This window comes from Rhinoderma darwinii, chromosome 4 (assembly GCF_050947455.1).
Source record: "Rhinoderma darwinii isolate aRhiDar2 chromosome 4, aRhiDar2.hap1, whole genome shotgun sequence".
In the NCBI taxonomy this organism is placed as follows: Eukaryota; Metazoa; Chordata; class Amphibia; order Anura; family Rhinodermatidae; genus Rhinoderma; species Rhinoderma darwinii.
In genome coordinates, this window is record NC_134690.1 from 186,827,657 (window position 1) to 186,854,743 (window position 27,087).

Sequence of the window (27,087 nt, forward strand, 5' to 3'; positions counted from 1 at the left end):
TATATATAATTTTTTAATTATTTTGTTTTATAATAATTTTGTTGGTCACGCAGAAATATTATTGATCTTACTTTTTAAAGAATGTACCGACTTAGATTGGACTATACATTTGTTTATAATTAAATTATAAGGGACTCTGGTTAAGACGACCTGTCAAAATAAAAGGTCTATAATACAGTATAGCAGTGTCAGCACTATTTAACCATTCTTAACCATTGATTGCTACTTTGTACTATGGCATTAACTTCTAAAACCTGAAACCCGTGGTTCACTTTGTATTATGTGACTCTATCACAAAAGCAAAGCGTTCAATATATTTATTCCCTGGTGATGTAGAGATTGTTATTAAAGCAATGTTTTAAGATTTTGCTGAATAGCAGAATATAGAAGCGAGTGGATGTACTTAACTTTCTGGTACGAATTAACTTCTTTTTTGTTAGCTAACTGTGTTTCTGATGCACAACACAGATAAGAGGTGAAAAACATAGGCTTTCTGCATAGGTATTAGCATTTATAAACCATACTATTAAGCCTTTAATCAATTATTGCCTTTGTGTGTTCAAAGTATAACAACGGGTACTTAGCAATATTACATGAAGAAGCCAACATCACGCAAGTATTAGCGGCTAAGAAGAATACAAACAGTAAAGGGTTTGCAAGTAATTTGCATGGAATATTCTTATTTTAAGTGTTAGGCTGTACCATTATAAGTGGATCAGAAGGCATAGAATAAGAAATGTATTACCATTGATGACGCAGCCTTCTATTTACACGCCGGCTACTTAAGAAAGACTAAAAGTTAAACTCTAGGTGATTAATAACAACATTTTACCATATAAATTGCTAAACATATGCTATAGCATTATCAACAGGAGACCAGTGCATTTCGCAAGTGAAATGTTGTTGTTGTTGTTGTTGTTATTTTGTGGTTCTGGTTATAGACTTCATATGTACAGTCAGCTGAAAAAATATTCTTTATTAGTGCACTAGCAGATTGGCAGAGGAATGGGAAAACAGATCTGCTGTCAATCGGGCAGAAGCTTTTACTTTGTATTGGTGACTCTGCTGATCATTACTTCCTAATTACCTTCCCAAAAGATTTATACCTTGGGGAATATCTTAGAGTACTATTTTTAGCGTTCAGCTGTAGTGAATGGAATCTTTAAAAATGTCATTCACATAATGCAATCAAAAAAGATTTTCATAGGAGGCTTTAATTTTTGATGGGAAAAAAAAGCAAAATTATCTAAATTTGCCAGTTTTGATGTGGATTTTGACTTGGAATAGAAATGATGAACATGTTCCTCGTACTGTTTCTTTAAAAACAGAAGTCATTAAAAAAATGATAAAATAATTGTCTGTGGTATATGTTCATATTCATTTTTTTCCCCATGTTTCTACTGTGCAGTATTGTGTAGGTAGCCCTAGGCCTGGATTGTATGAACATAAATGTTACTAGTATGCAGAGGTGAGGAAAAAGTATTTGACCGATCCTTCTTCCTTGCTACTGTAACATATGTTTCACATTGAATTGTTTCTGATCTTTAATAAAAAATGCCTCCCAATGTTTTAATTATTTCTAAATTTATTTAACCACATCCTGACCAGAGGCTTTACCCCCCTTCCTGGCCAGGCCCATTTTCAAGTTTTAGCCATGTGCCAATTTAAAAGCAAATTGCTGTTCTATTACTCTTCCAACCTACATGTATTTGGTCTTGTTTTTAATAATAAATGATATATTTAACTTTTTTTTAAATGTAAAAGGAAAAAAGACAAATAAATTAAACAGAAATGTGAATATGTGAATTTAGGTGATGTTTTTTTTATATCTGGTGCATGCCACTGGGTAAACACACCTAAAAACATATTTGGCAACTTCTGCTGACTTAAACGATACCAATTATGTGTGCATTTCATACACGCTGGGCGCAAGTTTGAGCTTACAATGAATGTTGCACAAACTGGCTTTTGGAGAGCAAATATTTCAAAGCTGGTTCCAAAACGATCTTTGTGCATGCGACCAGTGTCGTGGCCAAAGTCACCATGTAGCTCCAGCCCAAAACTGTACAATATATCAGTATACAATATGAAAGATAAAGATAAAAACATAGGAAGATAGAAATAATAATAATCTTTATTTGTATAACACACAAAAATATAATCATCTATCTATCTATCTATCTATCTAATATGTATTGATATATAGTATAGTTCTACACGATGACTTTGGCCACGACACAGGTCCCATGGCCAAAAATCCCTTTGTCCAATAGCCTACATCGCAAGTAAAATGACCCTCACCTCACTCTCATTACTTGCCATGTAGTCTACAGAACATAGCGATCTTTGTCCGCGTGACCTGTGTCGCGGTCAAAGTCACCGTGTGGCCCCAGTCTAAAATTATACTATATATCCATATATATGAGATAGATAGATTGATAGATTGATAGATAGTGTGAGACAGTAACAGGTAAAGTCATTGAGGGAAGGTACATTTCCCCAAAGTCCTGTTGTATGTGTCTTAGTCAGGGCCGGCGTCAGCACCCTGTGAACCCGGGCAAGTGCCGGGGCCCACTACACTTGGGGGGGCACATTCGGCTGCCGGGTGCTGATGCTGCTGTCGTTACGAAATCACTGTCCATGTATGGACGTGATGTAAGGAGGAGAGGAGACCCAGGCGCTCTGCTAGCGGCTCTGTTTTCCGGGACTCCGTCTCTGGGGAAACCCCTGACATTGCTGTCCATATATGGACAGTGTTGTCAGGAGCAGAGCAGTGTTACAGGCAGTGGCGTAGCTATAGGAGTCACAACTGTGACTGTGCCCCTACGCCTGGGGGGCCCATAGGGCCCCCGTTGCCAGACAGCGCTGACTGCGCTTATCCTGCTTCCAACTTATTGTACCAGGGCCCTTGAGCCTTTAGCTACTCCCCTGGTCCCAGGTAGAGTGCTAGTAGTGCTCTGCCCGGGACTATGGCTCTGGGGTGACTACCAGGGATGGGGGCTGTGTGGCCCTACCAGGGAGGGGGGCTGTGTGCAACTCCCTGAGGGGGCTGTGTGGCACAACCTGGAAGGGGGTCTGTGTGGCACAACCTGGGAGGGGGGCTCTGTAGCACTATCTACAGAGGGGACTAAATTTATGGGGGTACAAACTGGGGGCCTAACTTCTATATGGGGACATTAACAGGGCCTAACGTCTATATGGGGGCACAAAGTGACGTTTCCTGCCATTTTACTGCTGCCGTGAGTTCCCCCTCAAAGGGGCCTACTAAGTCTGTGTCACCCAAGGGCCCACATAAACCTGGAGCCGGCCCTGATCTTTTTCTCCAGGAAATGTTTAAAATGGAAAGCTCAGTCTTCACAAATCTGCCTAGTTGGAATAGGACCTGGAGTCGGACTGGAGAAGAGTAGGGTGTATTCCAAAATCTCTAGTCCATCTCTGTCATTAGGGCTGGACTGCTGGTCAATTAGCTGCACCTGTCGCCTGTGCATAAATAGGTGCAGACACAGGGTTGATTGGCTCACTTATGGCTCTGACTATTGAGTCCTGTTTGGACTTTATTTGCTGTATCACTGACTCTTACTTCTGTGAACTCGCTTGCCTTGCTCCACTGATGCTATCAGATAGATAGATAGATAGATAGATAAATAGATAGATAGATAGATAGATAGATAGATAGATAGATAGATAGATAGATAGATAGATAGATAGATAGATAGATAGATAGATAGATAGAAATAATCTTTATTTATATGACACAAAAAAATCTGCATCTGCTAGATGATTATTATAATATCTTTATTATGGTCGAGATAGATAGAATGACAAGAAAAAATATGTATACACCGTGTTCCAAATTATTATGCACATTGGATTTAAGTGTCATAAACATTTAATGATTAGTTTTTCAATTAAACTCATGGATAGTATTGTGTCTTAGGGCTCTTTGGATCATTGTAAATCAATCTCAGACACCTGTGATAATTAGTTTGCCAGGTGTGCCCAATCAAGTCATTCTGCCCCGCCAATCAGCGTCATTGGACGACGCTCGTTCAGCTCCAGCAGACATGCTCAGAAGAGAGCATGTCTGCATCGCCAGTGAACAGCGTGGGAACGGGATCATGTGAGTATGTCAAGTTTATATATTTTTTCTCATAAAAATGTGAATGGCATTATCTATAGTGGGGGGTCTATCTACAGGGGGGGGTAGTCTTTATGTGGGCCATTATATATAGGGGGGTTTTGTATGTGGGGCACTAGCTACAGGGGGGTCTATATGTGGGGGTGTGGGCCACTATATACAGGGGGCTCTACACCGTGTTCCAAATTATTATGCACATTGGATTTAAGTGTCATAAACATTTAATTATTAGTTTTTCAATTAAATTCATGGATGGTATTGTGTCTTAGGGCTCTTTGGATCATTGTAATCAATCTCAGACACCTGTGATAATTAGTTTGCCAGGTGTGCTCAATCAAAGGAAAACTACTTAAGAAGGACGTTCCACATTATTAAGCTGGCCACAGGTTTCAAGCAATATGGGAAAGAAAAAGGATCTCTCTGCTGCCGAAAAGCATGAAATAGTGCAATACCTTGGACAAGGTATGAAAACATTGGATATTTCAAGAAAACTTAGGCGTGATCATCGTACTGTGAAAAGATTTGTGGCTGATTCAGAGCACAGACGGGTTCGTTCAGATAAAGGCATAATGAGAAAGGTTTCTGCCAGACAAATTAATAGGATTAGGAGAGCAGCTGCTAAAATGCCATTGCAAAGCAGGAAAACAGGCATTTGAAGCCGCTGGTGCCTCTGGAGTCCCGCGAACCTCAAGGTGTAGGATCCTCCAGAGGTTTGTAAGTGTGCATAAAGCTATTATTCGGCCACCCCTAAACAATGCTCACAAGCAGAAACGGTTGCAGTGGGCTCAGAAATACATGAAGATTAATTTTCAAACCGTGTTGTTTACTGATGAGTGCCGTGCAACCCGGGATGGTCCAGATGGATGGAGTAGTGGATGGTTGGTGAATGGCCACCATGTCCCAACAAGGCTGCAACGTCAGCAAGGAGGTGGCGGAGTCATGTTTTGGGCTGGAATCATGGGGAAAGAGCTGGTAGGCCCCTTTAGGGTCCCTGACAGTGTGAAAATGACCACTGCAAAGTACGTAGAGTTTATGACTGACCACCGTGGTACAAAAAGAAGAACCGTGCCTTCCGTAGCAAAATTAACCTTCATGCATGACAATGCACCATCTCATGCTGCAAACATTACCTCTGTGTCATTGGCTGCTATGGGCATAAAAGGAGAGAAACTCATGGTGTGGCCCCCATGTTCCCCTGACCTCAACCCTATTGAGAATCTTTGGAGCATCCTCAAGCAAAATATCTGAGGGTGGGAGGCAGTTCACATCAAAACAGAAGCTCTGGGAGGCTATTCTGACATCCTGCAAAGATATTCAAGCAGAAACTGTCCAAATACTCACAAATTCAATGGATGCAAGAATTGTAAAGGTGATATCAAAGAAGGGGTCCTATGTTAACATGTAACTTGGCCTGTTAAGTTTTTTTTTGATTGAAAGAGCTTTTGATTTCTGTAAATATGACCTCCTGATGCTGCAAATTCAACAAATTACTCGTTTTAGTTCTCTTTACAACCTTTAAAATGTTTTGATCTCTGTTGTGCATAATAATTTGAAAAAGTGCATTTTGAGTTTTTTACTTCTAAAAAAAAATCTGTTATCATTAGGAGATTTGTTCAATAAAATTTGCATTATACTCCAACGGTTGATGGCTTGAAGATTATACTGACTGTCATTTGCATCGACTATTTAGGAAAATTAGCGAAAAATAACATTTGCATAATAATTTGGAACGTGGTGTAATATCTTTATTATGGAATAGATAGATAGAAGATACGAGGGGGGAGTGTTATGATCATTGTGACAGGTTGTCACAATGACCATATTCCCAAAAACCATGCTGATTTGTCTCTGGGCAGAGCTCCTTGATGTTAGCAGTCGAGAAACAGCTGTTTCACAGAGCTAAATGCCGGTACAGAGCAGCAAACAGTGTATATCTGCAGGACGTTCTAGAACGTCCCTGAAGAATTAATTGCAGACCGCCCGAACGTTTATAGTCTATGGGTGGTCCACAACTGGTTAAAGAGGATCTGTCACTAGTTTAGTAATGCCCAATCTCCTAGCTAATAGGCGCTGTCACACTGATAATGCTAGTGAAAATTGTGTCCAAGAAAGTTTTTTTATTTTAAAAGTTATAAGCTTTTTTCTAAATATGCAAATGAGGCTACAGTAGAGAAGTGGGTATCAACACCAGCGATTCTCCTGAGGTGGAGCCACGTCACAGCCTTTGACGCTGTCCTAATCACAGTGTGAGAGACTGAGGCTGGAGGGAAGGGTGATCACTTCAAGTAGCCATATCTCGGGCTGTGGACCACCTAGATCAGTTGGTCTGGTGACAATATCTAGCTGTGAAACAAGCGGAGGTATCACCAGTTGAAAACACAGTCGGGAATGGAAGCTGTATACTATATGATCAGGCTGTGTTGCTGGGCTGGGAAGAGGAGAACTATATGATGCATATTGCAAAGCGTCATACAGAAAACATTATACCGCCCTGAGTGAAAAGAAAGAGTAACCTCCCATTTGGCAGGTATAGCCAAATAAGCATATTTATAAAAATGCACATAACTTTGCAATTAATAAACGTTTTTGAAAAGAATATGACACAGTAGCTATCAGCATCAAAGCGCCTATTAGATTAGTTAGGAGATAGGGAATTAATAAACTAGTGACAGATTGTCTTTAAGGACCACAGTTGTCCTGTGAAAATAAACTGCCCACATTTTCACAAACAATTTTAAAACTTAAAGGGGTTGTCTCATGGCTGACATTAATGACATACTATATCAGTAGGATTTGCCATAAATGACTGATAGATGCCGGTCCCAATTTTTGGACCCGAACCTAATTGCCAAACGGGGATCCCCCAAACCCAGTTCCACTTGGTATGGCATCCAACGGCTGCTGCATCCTGGTGGTGAATCAGTGCAGAAGAGGATGTGATTCCAGAAATAGTCAAACTCGATGAGCTACCCTGTTTCCATAACTCCCATAGAAGTGAATGCCAGTGGCATCTACACCAGACGGGACGGGGTCGGGGGACCCCTGTTTGGAAGACAGGTGCAAGTCCCAGAGGTGGGATCCTCAACTTTCAAACATTTATGGCAGAGTCACAAATACAAAGCAAAAGCTTCTGCCTGATTGACAGCAGTTTTCCCAAACCCATGACTGTGAAAATATGGTTTTGTATTACTATATATCCATAAAGCCTAAATTAATTTATTCTTATAAACACCTCATATACTTACAGGTATAATATACGTATACTGTATTACAGGAACTCATTCAGTGGTCAAAATACATACCTCTCTGGTTGTGTAGAGTAATTGTTCTCATAATCCTCATAGCTCTGTTCATCATAATCCTCTCCAAAGCCATCATCATAGCCCTTCATACAAATAGAGAAGCTTAGCATTATTAAAAGTAGATTTTATTACATTAAACACAATGTTTGTTTAGTTCTGTTCTTGTTCGTTAGAAGCCATGCATTTAGAATAGACATCCATACAAAAATTTATTAAAAAAAACATACTTTAGTAAAATGCTTGAACAAAAAAAATGAAACCACCTTTGCAAAAAATAAAACCACCTAATACAGTATTTGTACAAAGAAGTTTATCTGTTTAGTCAGCTCTTTTTAAAGTTTGTATAAAACTTGAAACACCAATAACTGTAAGGCCTCGTTCACACAGAGTTTTTTGCAGGAGGAAAATTCTGCCTCAAAATTCCGTTTGGGATTTTGAGACAGATTTTGTCCTTCCTGCATGTCGTTTGCCGCGTTTTTAGTCGCGTCTTTCACTGCGTTTTTCGCTCGCGCCCATTGAGTGCTACGAGCAAAAAACTCAGCGAAATCCGCTTTCTCTGCCTCCCATTGATATCAATGGGAGGTCAGAGGCGTAAACGCGCGAAGATAGGGCATGTCCCTTCTTAAAATCAATGGGAGGCATTTTCTGGTTTTTGACGAGTTTTGCAGAGAAGTCTCCGCTCCAAAAAGCTTGTCAAAATACTCCGTGTGAACAGGGCCTTAGAATCAGTGCAAGATAAGTAATCCAATGTATTGCAAAATCCTTCAACTTTTATGCAGATTAATTCTATATGTAGGCTGTAGAATGGAATTTAAAGGTGAACATACCCTTTAAGAAACAAATTATATTTTATTTGTTTTATTAAACCTCAAAATAATAGGCTAAAGCTTGAAACCTTTTTTTGAGAATACACTCTAAGGTTGGGTTCCCACAGTGCAGATTTGCTGCAGATTTTGCATGTGTTTTCTTTTAGCCAAAACCAGAATTGGATCCAGGAGAGGAGACCTATAAGGCCTTTCGTTATATATTTCTTCTGTTTAGGTTCCGTTCCTGGTTTTGGCCTCATCCACACATTCGTGACCTTTTATATGACCGAAATACACAGATTCGCAAAACACGGACTTGACACGGATGTGCGGTCTGTTTTTTTTTAACACGCTATTGAAAAGAATGGGCGAGACTGATCCGCAAACACTGACAAGAATAGGACCTGCTCTGAGTTTTGCGGATCGGGCACACGCAAATGTATGCATGGCCCCATAGAAATGAATAGGTCAGTGTGCTATCTGTTAAAAAAACGGATGGCCCGCTGAAGAAAATAACTGATGTGTGCATGAGGCCTAAGTAAGATCTTCAGGGTTGAAGAATATTGTTGAATTACACAACACTTAGAATTACTACATTTTACAATAATTTGTTCACAAATATAATCCATTTACTGAGCTGATTATAAGGTTCTTAAAAATTTTCCGGCGACAATGGTGTCTATGTGTCTCCGGTGTATGTATTATTTTTCAAATTTACTTTTAAATAAGAAATTTGATTTTTATTTTAAAATAGAGCTCCAGGTTTGCTGAGGACAATAGGCCTGAAAATTTCAGCTTTAAATGAAAGGATAAATAAAAAAATGCATATTTATTAAAGAGTCACTAGAAAACTATGAACAAAGCACATTTGTAGGTGGCAATGAAGGAGACAATTGACATTAACTGTTGTACTCATTGTGAAGGTAATAAAAACTTAGAATTCAACTCATAAAACTGTCATGGTGTGATTTGTGCTTTGAAATGATAATGATTAACAGTAATAACACCGCACAATACAAATACAAAAAAACCCTACATATCAGAATATTTTCCTCTATTAAAAGTTATGGTTACATATTTTTCATTTTCTGTTTTTTGTTTTTATTTTATAAATCAGCTGTACATATAAATTCATGAAACTTTGGAATATATCTAATTAGGAGAAAGCGGCATTTTTCAGAAACCTCCACAGACACCAAAACGTATTTTCACAGTAACTAAAGACAAGGAGGAGAGGATGGGGGGGGGGGGGAGTTATTTTGTAGCCTATTCACCTCCACCCTATGTATGAGACTTATAGGCTGGGTTCCCACAGGTTGGATACGCTGTGTAAAAATCATGCAGAGTGTCCTACCTGGAACCCGCAGTACATTCCGTCCAAAAATTCACACCACATTGTGGTGCGGTTTTTCGGACAGAATTTCCGCTGCGGAAAAAAGTAATTCATACTTACCCCCTCCCTCCTCTGACGTCCACTCTGGCCTCCCTGGGTGATTGGCTGCAGCGGTCACATGGGATGCAACTTCATCCCAGGAGGCCGGACTGCAGGAAGAAGGAGGACATTCTGGGTAAGTATGATATATATTTTTTTGTAGTAATCGCTGCGAATACGCCGCAAAAGTCGCAACACTTGGCTTTCTGTTACGGGTTTTGCATCACCATTGCATTCAATAGGAAAAACCCGCCACAGAAAATCAACAAAAACGCAGCATAAATTGACATACTGCGGAATGACATTTTGCACCGCAGGTCATTTTATTAACGTTCACGCTGCAGGTTTTTTTCCGCAGCGTGGGTATGAGATTTTCTAAATCTCAGCCACTTTGCTGTTACTGTAAATGCTGCAGAATGTCCGCACAGAATTCCCAATGCGGAAATTCCGCAGGCTTTACGCTACGTGGGAACCCGTCCTCATATTGAGAGAAAATTTAAATTAACATATGTGGAAAGGGAAAGAAAATACCAAAAATATCCGGGATAGACACAACTTTTATGCCTGCACTACATCTGCGGCTGCTAAAAGACTTTGTGTTTGTAACAATATGCTTTAAATTGTATAAACTTCTCGATTGTACAGCATTTTGTATTAGTAATATTTTTTGGAGAGTTAAATGAAAATATTTGTAAACATGTACACTACCGTTCAAAAGTTTAGGGTCACTTAGAAATTTCCTTATATATTCTAGCTGCAAACGTCTGGTTTTTAATGCAATATCTACATAGGTGTATAGAGGCCCATTTCCAGCAACCATCACTCCAGTGTTCTAATGGTACATTGTATTTGCTAACTGTGTTAGAAGGCTAATGGATGATTAGAAAACACTTGAAAACCCTTGTGCAATTATGTTAGCACCGCTGTAAACAGTTTTGCTCTTTAGAGGAGCTATAAAACTGACCTTCCTTTGAGCTAGTTGAGAATCTGGAGAATTACGTTTGTGGGTTCGATTAATCTCTCCAAATGGCTAGAAAAAGAGAGATTTCATGTGAAACTCGACAGTCTAATCTTGTTCTTAGAAATGAAGGCTATTCCATGCAAGAATTTCCTACAACGGTGTGTACTACTCCCTTCAGAGGACAGCACAAACAGGCTCTAACCAGAGTAGAAAGAGAAGTGGGAGGCCCCGGTGCACAACTGAGCAATAAGACAAGTACATTAGAGTCTCTAGTTTGAGAAATAGACGCCTCACAGGTCCTCAACTGGCAGCTTCATTAAATAGTACCCGCAAAACGCCAGTGTCAACGTCTACAGTGAAGAGGCGACTCTGGGATGCTGGCCTTCAGGGCAGAGTGGCAAAGAAAGAGCCATATCTGAGACTGGCTAATAAAAGGAAAAGATTAATATGGGCAAAAGCACACAGACATTGGACAGAGAAAGATTGGAAAAAAGTGTTATGGACAGACGAATCGAAGTTTGAGGTGTTTGGATCACACAGAACAACATTTGTGAGATGCAGAACAACTGAAAAGATGCTGGAAGAGTGCCTGATGCCATCTGTCAAGCATGGTGGAGGTAATGTGATGGTCTGGGGTTGCTTTGGTGCTGGTAAAGTGGGAGATTTGTACAAGGTAAAAGGGATTTTGAATAAGGAAGGCTGTCACTCCATTTTGCAACGCCATGCCATACCCTGTGGACAGCGCTTGATTGGAGCCAATTTCATCCTACAACAGGACAATGACCCAAAGCACATCTCCAAATTATGCAAGAACTATTTAGGGAAGAAGCAGGCAGCTGGTATTCTATCTGTAATGGAGTGGCCAGCGCAGTCACCAGATCTCAACCCCATAGAGCTGTTGTGGGAGCAGCTTGACCGTATGGTACGCAAGAAGTGCCCATCAAGCCAATCCAACTTGTGGGAGGGGCTTCTGGAAGCATGGGGTGAAATTTCTCCCCATTACCTCAGCAAATTAACAGCTAGAATGCCAAAGGTCTGCAATGCTGTAATTGCTGCAAATGGAGCATTCTTTGACGAAAGCAAAGTTTGAAGGAGAAAATTATTATTTCAAATAAAAATCATTATTTCTAACCTTGTCAATGTCTTGACTATATTTTCTAGTCATTTTGCAACTCATTTGATAAATATAAGTGCGAGTTTTCATGGAAAACACAAAATTGTCTGGGTGACCCCAAACTTTTGAACGGTAGTGTAAATTGCACAATAAACTAAAAAGACTGCCTAGATTGGGGGGACAAAGACCTTGATATGCTTCTGGTCACCCAGCACCTCTTTTATTACTTTAATGAAGTAAATCTGTAACCTGAAAATTATTTCTTTCACAAAGTTAGGGAAAAGAAGTGAACTTAGTTTCACACTATTTTTGATTTACACACAAAAGCTATTAGGCTGGGTTCACACAGACTTTTTTGCAAGCAGAAAATCTGCCTCAAAATTCCGTTTGAAATTTTGAGGCAGATTTTGCTCTGCCTGCACGTTGATTTACGCAGCGTTTTTCGCCCACGGCCATTGAGCGCCGCGGGCAAAAAATGCATAATAGACATCCATACAAAAATTGATTAAAAAAAACATACTTTAGTAAGATGCTTGAACAAAAAAAATGAAACCACCTTTGCAAAAAATAAAACCACCTAATACAGTATTTGTACAAAGAAGTTTATCTGTTTAGTCAGCTCTTTTTAAAGTTTGTATAAAACTTGAAACACCAATAACTGTAAGGCCTCGTTCACACAGAGTTTTTTGCAGGAGGAAAATTCTGCCTCAAAATTCCGTTTGGGATTTTGAGACAGATTTTGTCCTTCCTGCATGTCGTTTGCCGCGTTTTTAGTCGCGTTTTTCACTGCGTTTTTCGCTCGCGCCCATTGAGTGCTACGAGCAAAAAACTCAGCGAAATCCGCTTTCTCTGCCTCCTATTAATGTCAATGGGAGGTCAGATACGTAAACGCCCGAAAATAGGGCACGTCACTTCTTTTTCCCGAGAGACGTTTTTTCCGCTCGCGGAAAAAACGCCTCCGCCTCCCATTGAAATCAATGAGAGGCATTTTCGGACGTTTTTTGGCACGTTTACCGACGCGATTTCCGCGCCAAAAAACGGGTCAAAAAATTCGGTGTGAACTGACCCTTAAAACAGGAGGTACATAAATGCTCACTACCATCCCATATCCAAACAACATGGAAATTAATCCTCATTCTGGGATTGTGGGCGGAGACATGCAAATTGTTACTTTCTGCCCTTAGTGGCCAGCTGTATATCCAGAACCAGTGGTGTGTACCACAGATATAACCTAATAACTAAAGAACCATTTATTCCAACTTGCTTACAGCTGTTTTGGTCTTTCTAGCCTTCCTCAGTGCAAGATATGAAAACCATGGTTGACAAATATTTTTTCTTCTAATCTATAAAACATAACAAAGCTTTGTTACATGGAGACTTGGAGCATGTTCTGTTTTCCTCCGTTCCGCTAGGTTTCTATTTTTCTTTCACGGAAACAATAGCGCAGCACACTACGCTGTTGTTTCCGTGGAAGGAAAATACGGAAACCTAGCGGAACGGAGGAAAACAGAAACTAACTGAAACAAAAAAAATACTATTCATCTCTTCTTCTGATGGAACTGTTGAATGGAAAGCCAAACGGAAGCCCAACGCTGATGTGTACAGGTCCTTAGCAACTTTTAAACAAAAGAATTCCATGTGGTAATAAATACTATTATTTTGAACAAACTGTATATTCTTAACAATTCTGTACAAGCAAAGATACAATAATTTATTTTCTAAACTCAGAAGGTTCTTCAAGGTGCTTGACTGAGAATCTACTTTACCTCTCCATGTTGTAATTAAACATTTATATACTTAACCCCTTGGAGACGCAGCCAATTTTCGGTTTTTGGTTTTTCTCTTCCCCGCCTTCCAAAGCCATAACGTTTTAATTTTTCTGTCGACATAGCCGTATGAGGACTTGTTTTTTTCAGGACGAGTTGGCGTATTTAATGGCACCATTTAATGTAACATATAATGCACTTGGAAACTGAACAAAAATTCTTTGCGGAGTGAAATGGGCAAAAAACAGTGATTCTGCCATTGTTTTTTGGGTTTCGTTATTACAGTGTTCACCGTGTGGTAAAAATAACATGTTAGCTTTATTATATGGGTCGATATGATTACAACTATACCAATTTTATATTGTTTTTTTAATTTATGTTTTACCACTTTTATGGATGTGGCGATACGAGTTATGGTAGTTCTTTTTTTAACATTACTTTAGGGGAAAATAGGAGGTTTTCTAATATTTTTATTTTTTTGGGTAAATTAAATTTTTTGTTAAACTTAACTGCATTGGACTTGAACCAGCGATTGTTGGATTGCTTTCATGATTGGCTGTTATGGGTAACTAGGACAGTTTTTCTGTAGACCATTTTGATAAAAGACCCAGTGTGTGTTAAAAATGACAAAGAGCTATTATTATGGTATGAACCAAACATAATGAAACTCTGAACCCGAAACAACTGTTATTACTCCCACTGGCATTTTCCATGAGACTTTTGTTTGATTTAAAAATACCACAAAATGTTCTGGATAGTAGATGTGGAATCTTTCCTTGGGGAAGGTTTTTATGTGTTTTCTGATATATATGTGTAAATTTCAGATTTCAACCCATCTGCAGTGGTTCTAATAAAATCTACAAATAGAGTACACTCCAATCAACAAAATATGAGTTATCACGGGCAACCAACTAAAAAAATCTCCTATATTGCCCTAAGGAAAACACTTGATCCATATATCAGATACGAAATAATCATCATCTATGGTATCAAATAATCATAATTACATCAACCACAACCCCCCACATAAAAACACATACACATATTGACAATAAACAAGACCATTAGAGAGTGGAGGCTACACTATAGCACTATATAGCAAATTATAATAATACAGCCGTTGCTTTAATGTTATTACAATGTACATACACTCCTCAACATTGAAATTGCAACACCAAGAAGGGCAAGCTGTAAGGCCCCATGCACACGACCATGTTCGGTCCGTGATATACGGTCCGCATGTCAGCCGCATGTCCCGGACCGAGCACAGTACAGGGAGCCGGGATCCTAGCATCTTACTTATCTATGACGCTAGGTGTCACTGTCTGTCCACGGAACTACTGTCCCGTACTGAAAACATAATTACAGTACGAGAAGTTGTACCGCAGCGAGGCAATGACACCTAGCGTCATAGATAAGTATGATGCTAGGAGCCCGGCTCCCTGCACTGTGTTCGGTCCGTGACATGCAGCCGACATACAGACCATATATCACAGACCGAACACGGTCGTGTCCATGGGGCCTAAGGTTACTCAAATCGAGGGAGTAGCAGGTGTCACTAAGATCTGCAAATTATCACATTTTCAAGCACCTGGCTCCAATCTGTGGCATGTGGAGGGGGATAAAAGCCACAGTGAAAGCAAAGGTTTTTTTAGCCACATGAAACCTTAAAAAAATCAGATCAAGTGGTGTGGGATGATTGTGCGATGCCTCCTGTTTGTCGACGTGCCAGTTATCGCCACTGGTCGCAAAATGAGAGGTACAGAATCCTTGAACTGAGAGACCCTGGTTTATCATTATGGCAGACTGCTATTCACATAGGCTGAGATGTCAGCACTGTTCAACGTTGCGTGTACCGAAGGTTGGGAGAACAACAACGAACGGGAATGACAGCAAGAGGTGTGTGGAGGCGAACCTCTGCACGGACGGATCATCTGATTGGAAGAATGGCGTGTAGTGGTCCATTTTGTGCTGCAAGTGAAATTGGACATCACATCACATCCCAAGCCCAGGGTGGCAACCAGTGTCGACACAAACCATCAAAAGGCGTTTGCACGAGATTGGGCTACGAACAAGATGTCCAGCTGTTCCATTGACCACACGCCACCGCTCTCAAAGGATCTCATGGTGCACAGGTCTATCCTCTTCAACGATGAGTCACACTTTTGTCTCAGATGCAATGATAGCCGGAGATTGGTGTGGAGACCACGAGGGCAACCCCATAAAGATGCCTTTACAAGGGAATGTCACACCAGTCCTACTCCTGGGATTGTGGTATGGGGTGGCATAATGTACAGTAGCCAGACCCCTCTAGTCTTCTTTTCAGCTACACTAACAGCTCGACGTTACATTGATTTGGTTGTGGAATCAGTGGTATGGCCATTTCTCCAAAGTGTCCCAGAAGCCGTCTTTCAACAGGACAATGCCAGGCCGCATGTTGCTCATGCTACTGTGAGCAGCATGCGTGGCCTAAACCTGCTACCATAGCCTACAACATCTCCGGACTTGTCTCCCATAATGCACATTTTGGACGTCAATAGTCGGCAATTGAAAAGGGAGCCGTCTGCAGCCAATCTTGATGATTTGCATGCCCAAGTGCATTCAGCGTGGTATAACATTTCTCAGACAACCATTAATAACCTCATTGATAGCATGCAAAGCAGTGTATTTCTTCACATGGCGCTCATACTCGATACTGAATAAATCAGGATGTTTGAAATATATTGTTTCATTTTTTTTATCATTTGCATATTATTAACATGTCTATCGATCCTGTGATTTCCACAATTACAAAACTTTTCCTTTATGGTGTTGCAATTTCAATGTTGAGGAGTGTATATTTACTGTCCATAAACTGGTTACAAACCCCATGCATATACTGTATTTAATATTGTTAGCCAGAATTGACAATAATTATGAGTGGTTATTAATTAAGAACTGAACTGGACATATTGGAAGATGAATGTGAGCTAATCACTTCCAAGGCGTGTCTTGCCCTTCTGCTTATAGGCGTCTTACAACATCTTCTAACATGTTTTTTTTTTGCATTGGTTCTAAGATTTATTGTCATGGACCTGTTAGGTGTGATTATTGACATTCTTCCTTAAGTCTGACTTACTGTACAACCCCATATATAATATAAATCTTTAAAAACCTGTTATTGGATTTTGTTACTTGACTTAATTTGATTCAATATTTCTTGAATATATATATATATTCAAGAAATATTGAATCAAATTAAATCAAGTAACAAAATCCAATAACAGGTTTTTATAGATTTATATTATATATGGGTTTATATTTATATACACACACTGTATACTGCAGAGTGATTATTATACAGTATACCGAATAGTAAGCTCTACAGTCTCAGCCATGTCACATCATCTCCTAGACTTGGCAGTGCTGTACTATATACAGTAGGTTGAGAGCTAATAATATTATATGAAAAACAAAGGCGCTTATATTGCATTTGACCATTACATTTGCATTCCCCCAACAGAATAAAACTATAATTAACATACATTAACAAAGATAGCAACCGCACGAATAATTATTCACAATGAACATTCTATCAGGAGGCAAGCTGTTTTACAATTACATGCAGTAACAATTCCATAATCTTTTTATGCAATCTGTTGGCAGTCTATCAGCACAAAAAAAAATGCTTATACTTATTTCTTACACATTGGAGAGCACAGGAAGCGCAATCTAATACAAAACTATTTCGTCTCATGCCCACTTCTGTTTTTTCCTTCAGGGTGCTAGCCGTTTTTTTGACAGCTAGCACCCTGACCCATCCATTTCAATGGGGACATGCACACTTTAGTTTTATTGACGGTCCCATTGTTCCGTTTCGACAAAAGTAGGACATGTTCTAAGCATGTCCCACTTTTGTCCGCGATTCCGCGACCGTGTGGCCCATACAAGTCAATGGGTCCGTCAAAAAAACTGAAGGCACATGGAAGGCATCCGTGTGCCGTCCGTGTGTGACGGAGCCGTTGCCTAGCAATGGCCAGGCGGGCAGAGGTACACTTAGAGACAGATATTACACTGCACTAATCGGCAGCCCCTTCTCACTATCCAGCACTGATAGAAAGAAGAGGCTGCTGATCAGTGCTGGAACACAGTGATAGAAAAAAAAATAAGTTCATACGTACCCCGGCCATTGTCTTGGTGACGTGTCCCTCTTGACATCATGTCCGACCTCCCTAGATGACGCGGCAGTGCATGTGACCACTGCAGCCTGTGATTGGCTGCAGCGGTCACATGGTCTGAAACGTCATCTCAGCAGGGAGTTCTGGGTAAGTATTAACTTTTTTTCGTTGCATTTTTTAAAATGAAACAGTAATCTATATTGTGAGTGCCACACATGGTACTCACTGTCCAGCTGTAATCTCTGTCCAGGGTGCTGAAAGGGGCTGCACTGATCGGCAGTAACTCTTTCAGCTCCCTGGACAGTGACTATCGCTGGACAGTGAATAGCATGTGCGGCGCTCACAATATCGTGTGAATAGTGTGAATGGGAACAGTTTCCTCACGGAAACTGAGACACGGAAGTGTATACGGAGTACACATGGGAAGCACACTGTTCCAATCACGGACACACGGATCCATGAAAAACGGCCGTGAAAACGGTGATGGAAGTGTGCATGAGGCCTTAATACAAAATCCAGACACATTTTTACACTTTCAGGACTTCTCTTTTAACATGTAAATTTAATCTCCATTGTGGGTAACATATTTGAGGGTTTTCTAAGAGGGACTATCCTGGAGTATCTCAATACAAAAAAACTGTTAACACAGCATCAGCATGGGTTTATGAGGGATTAGTCCTGTCAAACTAATCTGATCAGCTTCAATAAGGAGGTAAGTTCTTGACTGGACCTGGGAAAGGCTGTGAATGTTGTGTATCTACTGTAGACTTTTCAAAGGTGTTTGATATTACGCCGCACAAAAGGATGGTATATAAAATGAAAATGCTGGAACTAGGGAAAAATATGTGGAAGTGGGTAACCACTGGCTCAGCGATAGAAAACAGAGGGTGGTAATTAATGGTACATCCTCCGATTTGGTCACAGATCTAATAATGTACAAATATATAATTGGACATTACATAGATCTTTCTAATCTTTTTATACCTAGGCCTGTAACAATGACAAGGGGGCATCCTTTATGTCTAGAGAAAAAAGGGTTTCACCATCATCACAGAAGCGGATTCTTTACTGTGAGAGCAGTGAGACTATGGAACTGTCTGCCACAGGATGTTGTGATGGTTGATTCATTGAGCAAGTTCAAGAAGGATCTTGATGATTTTCTTGAACAATATAATATTACAAGTTATGATTTCTAGATTCTGGAGATGGGACGTTGATCCAGGGATTTATTCTGATTGCCATATTTGGAGTCAGGGAGGAATTTTTCCCATTATGAGGATATTGGCATCAACCTCATGGGAGTTTTTGCCTTCCTCTGGATTAACATGGTAGAATTATAGTTTGGACTTGATGGACCTGTGTTTTTTTTCAACCTTATGAACTATGTAACTATGTAATTAACATTTTGCCTTCTAACATATGGATTACTGCAATAGCATCTAAATATAATCTTAGTAAATGGGTCCTACCAAAAATTCATTTTTAATGTTATAACAATATAAAATGCAAGTAAACTAAATAATGCTTTACTGTATATTAAATTACCTCTTCAATCTTTGCCATGGTCTACTAATTTTCAACTACTATAAGTATATTTACTAGGTTAAAAGGATTATTATAATTTTTGCAACCTCTATTAGAGTGCTTTTACTTTGTAAGTTTAGAGAGGAGATATTGTTCCCCTGCTCTAAAATCTCCCTCTATTAGCTAAAGCCAAGTCATGCATTCATCTCAGCTTTCAGCAGTGATGGATAAAAATACATATTGGGGCTTCATCTGTATTAACAGATCTTAAGCCAACTTCTTACACATGGGATCACACAGACGGATTGTCAGTCATCCCTTTAAATCTGACATTACAAATGTAAAAAAAATTCAATACTAAAAGGCGGAAGTTTCAGGGCCCTGAAGCAGAATATGTAAGAGGACCTCCGAACATTACCTGCTATTTTAGCCTGGGCTCACACTAGTGTCATGGCTTCCATTCATAATAGAACCATGACAGACAAAGTGTTACAGATCTGTTTTAAAAAGGATCACAAAGAATATTGATAGATCCTTCAACGTATTATAGAAGCTGACAGGTTTTCGTTAAGGGTTTGAGTATTTTTGGCTGCAAGAAAAGTGCTGCAGTCTTTTTTAGCTAAACACAGGAATGGACACAACAGAAAGGAGATGCATCAGTCTGTTATTTCTACCTTTCCTTCCTTTTTGATCCACTGCTGTGTTTGGCTAAAAAAAACTAAGCCAAAAACTGCATCGAAACTGTATATGTGGTCCTTGCCTAAGTAATAGTCTTCCCTTATGTTGCATGCTCCCACAGATACCAAGGCTTAGGCATAACTGAAACCTCGGCTTACTATTGTATAGCCCCTGGCTACATTGGACCTAATGATTTGATGATATGTCTGACTATTTTGTGTCACAAAGATTTTACTAAATCATACTGTGTTAATGGATTCAAACCAAACTTTAACTAAAACTATTTATTTAGGATTTTTTTTCTTCATTGCACATGCTGGTTATGGAAGAAAATAAATTGCTGCTTAGGCTAGGGGGTTAAGCTGCCAGGATGTAACATTGGTAACTCGGTTCCTGTTCATTATAGTTGGAGCTTTTTCCGATGCACTTTGAAAAGACGTATTCATCTGAATAAGGCACCTAGTGACTGCTGTAAAAAGGCATGTAGACAGTTACTGAGGGGTTAAAAATATAACATCAGTTAGAAGAAGCAGAATTTTTTGTTAGTCGTAGAATAGCTGTAACCTAGTTAAATTAAAGCAAAGTACATGACTGACTGATTTTAAGGGACGGAGCACATATAGGGGACTGGAGAGGACAGGATAGGCTGAAGGGCCAAGTTCCCAGTAATTTAGGATGTCACTGTGACATGATTAGTAGGAGCCATGATGACATCGCAATTGGAGGCTATAAAATTGCAGGAAACAGAGTATGATATTTACGTACTTCCAAATATGATGAGCCCAGACCTGGCAGTACTGGCATGCCTGTGAGCAGCATGGACTTTAGCGAGTGTCATTACTGCCATCACATGACTATGGCTGAATTTACAATTTCTTTTGATTTAAAGAGGCTGTGTCACCAGATTCTCAAATCCCTATCTCCTATTGCATGTGATCAGCGCTGCAATGTAGATAACAGTAACTTTTTTTTTTTTTTTTTTAAAACGTTCATTTTTGGCCAAGTTATGAGCTATTTTATATATATGCAAATGAGCTTTGAAATGGACAACTGGGCGTTTTTTTTTTCGTTATGTCCAACTGGGCATGTATTGTGTTTTTAACTGGGCGTGTTTACATGTATGACGCTGACCAATCAGTGACTAGTCAGCATCATACACTCCTCTACATTCATTTACACAGCAGCGATGTGCAGCCACATAAACAGAGATTAACGTTAATCCAGTGTCCTGATAATGAATACACATGATCATCCAGCCTGGACGTCATGTGTATTCAGAATCCTGACACTTCTGACTCTTTTCTGTGAGATTTCCAGCAAGGGAAACGAAATCTCGTTTACCTCCGTAATCTCGCGAGATTTCTTTTCCCTTGCTAGAAATCTCAAAGAAAAGAGTCAGAAGTGTCAGGATTCTGAATACACATGACGTCCAGGCTGGATGATCATGTGTATTCATTATCAGGACAATTGATTAACGTTAATCTCTGTGTATGTGGCTGCACATCGCTGCTGTGTAAATAAATGTAGAGGAGTGTATGATGCTGACTGGTCACTGATTGGTCAGCGTCATACACGTAAACACGCCCAGTTAAAAACACAATACACGCCCAGTTGGACATAACGAAAAAAAAACGCCCAGTTGTCCATTTCAAAGCTCATTTGCATATATATAAAATAGCTCATAACTTGGCCAAAAATGAACGTTTTTAAAAAAAACAAAAACGTTGCTGTTATCTACATTGCAGCGCCAATCACATGCAATAGGAGATAGTGATTTGAGAATCTGGTGACAGAGCCTCTGTAAGTAACAGCTAAGAGGAAGTAGGGCATTGTGTGTGTGTGTGTGTGTGTGTGTGTGTGTGTGTGTGTGTGTGTGTGTGTGTCTATAGTGGGGTAATTATTGGTGACATCTGCTCAGTTTAAAAGGAGTGACAGTTCTGTTTGGGCATCTGATTGACAGCCAGATAAGAGTGGAACAGTGGGTAAAGTTAAACTCTGGATGCACAACCACTTCTGCTGACCATGTCAAGTACAAGCTTTTTCATACGTGGAGTCCCATGATATAACGTTTAGATTTGACAGCGCTATGTTCCCCTTTTGAGAAGTCAATACAAAGTTGTGTTGCTCTCACTAAATATGTGTCCCTTGTATAATAAACACAGCATTGCTGTAATTATTTAGTCCATACTTATTTCAGTAGTGGCCAAGGCCACGTCCTCACTGTGATATAATCAGCTGTAACTGTGACAACAGCATTGAAAAGCAGATTTAGCCTATGGTGTCGCCTCGTAAACTTGATTTCCTTCAAATATGAAGTATACAGCACATTAGTTCAAACTTCTTGAAATCCCATAAGGCTACTGTTGCGGGGCCCTTGGGATAAATCTGTCACGGGGCCAGCAGAGGGAGGAGTCAACCCACTTTGTCACTAAGGGATTTGACATAGAGTTAAACCGGGATGCAGAGGTTAAGGGAACCACTGGTTTTAACTGTTTAACCCCATATACAGGTATCTGGACTTTGCTGCAGGTGAACCCCAGGTTGTTGCTCCGGGCCTGGTCTCCCTTGATGACGGCCACGTTTAACAGGTATCGTGCAAATACTATGACAGTATGCAGAGTCAGATATAGCAACAGGTCAGGGCAAGCGGCAAAGGTGTGTCATGGATCACTAGCCAGAGGTCACGGCAGGCGGCAGAGGTTTGTCACAGGTCACAAGAAAGAGGTCATGGCAAGCGGCAGGCAAAGATGGATAAAAGGTACAGGCAGAGGTTACACAGGAAATTCCATAAACGATATAGCAGATATTCGCAAGACAAGCTTGGATTAACCACATTGCTCTGGCAAAGAGCACAGGAAGGGGAAGACCCTTTATACCTAAAAGAATGCTCGGTAAAATAATTTTGCATGTGCTGGTCCTTTAAGAGAAATAGGGTCAAGGCGCTTGTGCACTAGGACCCAGAGTGGTGGATCAATGGCATGGGTGGCTGCTATGCTAGGCGCTGAGCTCTGAAAAAAAAAAAAGGGGAGTGGTGCTGGCCAGGAGGGAGAAGACTCTAGGAGCAGGTACAGTGAAGGAAATAAGTATTTGATCCCTTGCTGATTTTCTAAGTTTGCCCACTGTCAAAGACATGAACAGTCTAGAATTTTTAGGCTAGGTTAATTTTATCAGTGAGAGATAGATTATATAAAAAAAAAAACAGAAAATCACATTGTCAAAGTTATATATATTTATTTGCATTGTGCACAGAGAAATAAGTATTTGATCCCTTTGGTAAACAAGACTTAATACTTGGTGGCAAAACCCTTGTTGGCAAGCACAGCAGTCAGACGTTTTTTGTAGTTCATGATGAAGTTTGCACACATGTTAGATGGAATTTTGGCCCACTCCTCTTTGCAGATCATCTGTAAATCATTAAGATTTCGAAGCTGTCGCTTGGCAACTCGGATCTTCAGCTCCCTCCGTTAGTTTTCGATGGAATTAAGGTCTGGAGACTGGCTAGGCCACTCCATGACCTTAATGTGCTTCTTTTTGAGCCACTCCTTTGTTGCCTTGGCTGTATGTTTCGGGTCATTGTCGTGCTGGAAGACCCAGCCACGAGCCATTTTTAACGTCCTGGTGGAGGGAAGGAGGTTGTCACTCAGGATTTGACAGTACATGGCTCCATCCATTGATGATGAAGTTTGCACACATGTTAGATGGAATTTTGTCCCACTCCTCTTTGCAGACCATCTGTAAATCATTACGATTTCGAGGCTGTCGCTTGGCAACTCGGATCTTCAGCTCCCTCCGTTAGTTTTCGATGGGATTAAGGTCTGGAGACTGGCTAGGCCACTCCATGACCTTAATGTGCTTCTTTTTGAGCCACTCCTTTGTTGCCTTGGCTGTATGTTTCGGGTCATTGTCGTGCTGGAAGACCCAGCCACGAGCCATTTTTAATGTCCTGGTGGAGGGAAGGAGGTTGTCACTCAGGATTTGACAGTACATGGCTCCATCCATTCTCCCATTGATGCGGTGAAGTAGTCCTGTGCCCTTAGCAGAGAAACACCCCCAAAACATAATGTTTCCACCTCCATGCTTGACAGTGGGGATGGTGTTCTTTGGGTCATAGGCAGCATTTCTCTTCCTCCAAACACGGCGAGTTGAGTTAATGCCAAGAGCTAAATTTTAGTCTCATCTGACCACAGCACCTTCTCCCAATCACTCTCAGAATCATCCAGATGTTCATTTGCAAACTTCAGACGGGCCTGTACATGTGCCTTCTTGAGCAGGGGGACCTTGCGGGCACTGCAGGATTTTAATCCATTACGGCGTAATGTGTTACCAATGGTTTTCTTGGTGACTGTGGTCCCAGCTGCCTTGAGATCATTAACAAGTTCCCCCCGTGTAGTTTTCGGCTGAGCTCTCACCTTGCTCAGAAACAAGGATACCCCACGAGGTGAGATTTTACATGGAGCCCCAGATCGATGTCGATTGACAGTCATTTTGTATGTCTTCCATTTTCTTACTATTGCACCAACAGTTGTCTCCTTCTCACCCAGCATCTTACTTATGGTTTTGTAGCCCATTCCAGCCTTGTGCAGGTCTATGATCTTGTCCCTGACATCCTTAGAAAGCTCTTTGGTCTTGCCCATGTTGTAGAGGTTAGAGTCAGACTGATTAATTGAGTCTGTGGACAGGAGTCTTTTATACAGGTGACCAGTTAAGACAGCTGTCTTTAATGCAGGCACCAAGTTGATTTGGAGCGTGTAACTGGTCTGGAGGAGGCTGAACTCTTAATGGTTGGTAGGGGATCAAATACTTATTTCTCTGTGCACAATGCAAATAAATATATATAATTTTGACTATGTGATTTCCTTTATTTTTATTTTTTTATATATATAATCTATCTCTCACTGGTAAAATTAACCTAGCCTAAAAATTCTAGACTGTTCATGTCTTTGACAGTGTGCATACTTACAAAATCAGCAAGGGATCAAATACTTATTTCCTTCACTGTAAGTACATGGCACCCGCAGTGTATGGAGCGCATTTAGCGTGTGAGCGCGCTCCATACTTCTCCCCCTGCATCAGGACGTAATAGCACGTCCTTTTGCGCGAAGGGGTTAACTGAATGTCAAAAGCCAATTATGACAGAACAATATGTCAACAAAGAACCCCAGACAAAAGAAATGCTGAGATTCAGCGTTTGCATGATCCTCATAGTGAAATGAAACCACAGCAAATTGAAGCTGAACCTCACCATGCGTAATGAGAATATTGCATAACACCCGAAAAATGGACCTGTTTCAGCAATCGAAAGGCACAAAGACAACTCAGAAACAGACAACAAGAATGGCCTGAAGAAACTATTCCAAGGTGTCAAAATCCATCGTGGGTGTAGAGCAGGTTATGTTTCGCCAGTAAAAGGGTATTGAGTTGGGGAGGGTCTATCACTATTTGGAGGTCAGTGTGTGGATACAGTCAGTATAATAGATATGAAAGGAGCAAAAAAAGATATAAAACAATAACAAAACACAACTGTGAAGCAACACACGGAAGGGGTCCAAGTCTCCTGCACTGTTTCCGCATTTTGTATTTTAATGTTTCATAAAAAATTAAAGAACTCATCAACAAGAGTTTTCTAGAGCCCATTGTATTTTTTTGCACAATGGGTATACAGGGTGTAGAGTGGTGACACATAGGGGACAGTGATGGCATACAGCCAACAGAGTAGTGGCATATTCAGGCGACAGTGATCGTATACAGGGGTCAGTGATGGCATATGGGGGACAGACTGGTGGCCTACAGGTGTCAGAGTGATGGCATATTAGGGGGCAGTCTTTTCTAGAGCCCGTTGTATTTTTTCACACAACAAGCTTCATTGCTGGTATGTACATATTGTTCCGGATAGTTTTCTAAATTTCTGATTTTAAACGTGATATTAAAGAGGATCTGTCACTAGTTTATTAATTCCCTATCTCCTAACTAATCTAATAGGCGCTATAATGCTGATAGCTACAGTGTGATTTGTTTTTAATTTTTTTTTATTATTTGCAAAGTTATGAGCATTTTTCTAAATATGGTAAACAAGCATAAATCAGCAGCACTGGACAAGAAGATATAGGTTGGGTGCAAGCCTCTTAGGTCACAGTCCAATGACCCTTCAGTATACGTAAAAGAAAAGTGAGGCAGCACTACCAAATTTGTGAAAAAAATGATCCGTTTATTCCACTCTTGTGCGACGTTTCAGCTCAGTGTGATATGCTTGAGAAAGGCTCACACTGAGCTGAAACGTTGCGCAAGAGTGGATTAAACGGATCATTTTTTTCACAAATTTGGTAGTGCTGCCTCACTTTCCTTTTACGTTTTCTAAATATGGTAATGTGGCTCTAATAGCCAAATAGGAGGTGACTCTTTCTTTTCAATCTGGGCGGTGTAATGTTTTCTGTATGACGCTGTCCAACAGCATACAGCTTCTCCCCATTCCCTTCCCAGCAACACAGCCTGATCTTATAGTATACAACTTCCATTCCCGACTGTGTATTCAACTGGTGATATCTCCAGTTGTGTCACAGCTAGAACTGCGATCCTGGTATCATATGAAATATTAGAATCTCATCTACAATATGCCACCAGAAGCCACCACAGCCCGAGATATGGCTGTTTAAAGTGATCCCCCTTCCCTCCAGCCTCAGTCTCTCACATTATTTGAAGCAGCTTCATGCTGATTGGACAGTGTCAGTGGCTGTGAGGTAGCTCCACCCCAGGAGAATACCTTGTGTTGACGCTCCTTTGTAAATTATAGGCTCATTTGCATATTTAGAAAAAAAGTTCATAACTTCTAAAATAATAAACTTTTGGAACACAATTTTCACTATTATCAGTATGACAGTGCCTATTAGATTACCTAGGAGATAGGGCCTCACTAAACTAAGCAAACATGTACATTGTTTTTCTTCCTACCTTTTACATTCTCATTTCTTAGCATTATCTCCTGTAATGTAATGCAATGCAAACACTATGGATCAACTAACTGCTCATTTTATTACCCATGTGTTATATTACGGTGCATTGTGCATTTCAGTTTGCTTTGAAATCTCTACCTTCTCCTTTGTAATTGCTGTATAATTGCATAAACAAGTTTTAAATATTCCTGTCATTTCAATGCATTATATTACATTAAATCTTTGCCCTTCCTGGTGTTTTGTTTCTTAGTTCTTAATCATT

General features: G+C 40.2%; 1 protein-coding gene across 4 annotated transcripts in view; it reads right to left on the reverse strand.

Annotated features, from left to right (window-relative positions):
- KHDRBS2 (KH RNA binding domain containing, signal transduction associated 2) overlaps positions 1-27,087 on the reverse strand; it is a 374,758-nt gene that overhangs the window by 65,125 nt on the left and 282,546 nt on the right. For all 4 annotated transcript variants that reach the window (XR_012883163.1, XR_012883161.1, XR_012883162.1 and 1 more), the window contains one exon: positions 7,441-7,523. Coding sequence is in view for 1 of the 4 variants with exons in the window: in XM_075861986.1 (XP_075718101.1) it covers positions 7,441-7,523 (83 nt within the window). In the remaining 3 variants the exon portion in view is untranslated. The remainder of the gene's footprint in view (positions 1-7,440; positions 7,524-27,087) is intronic.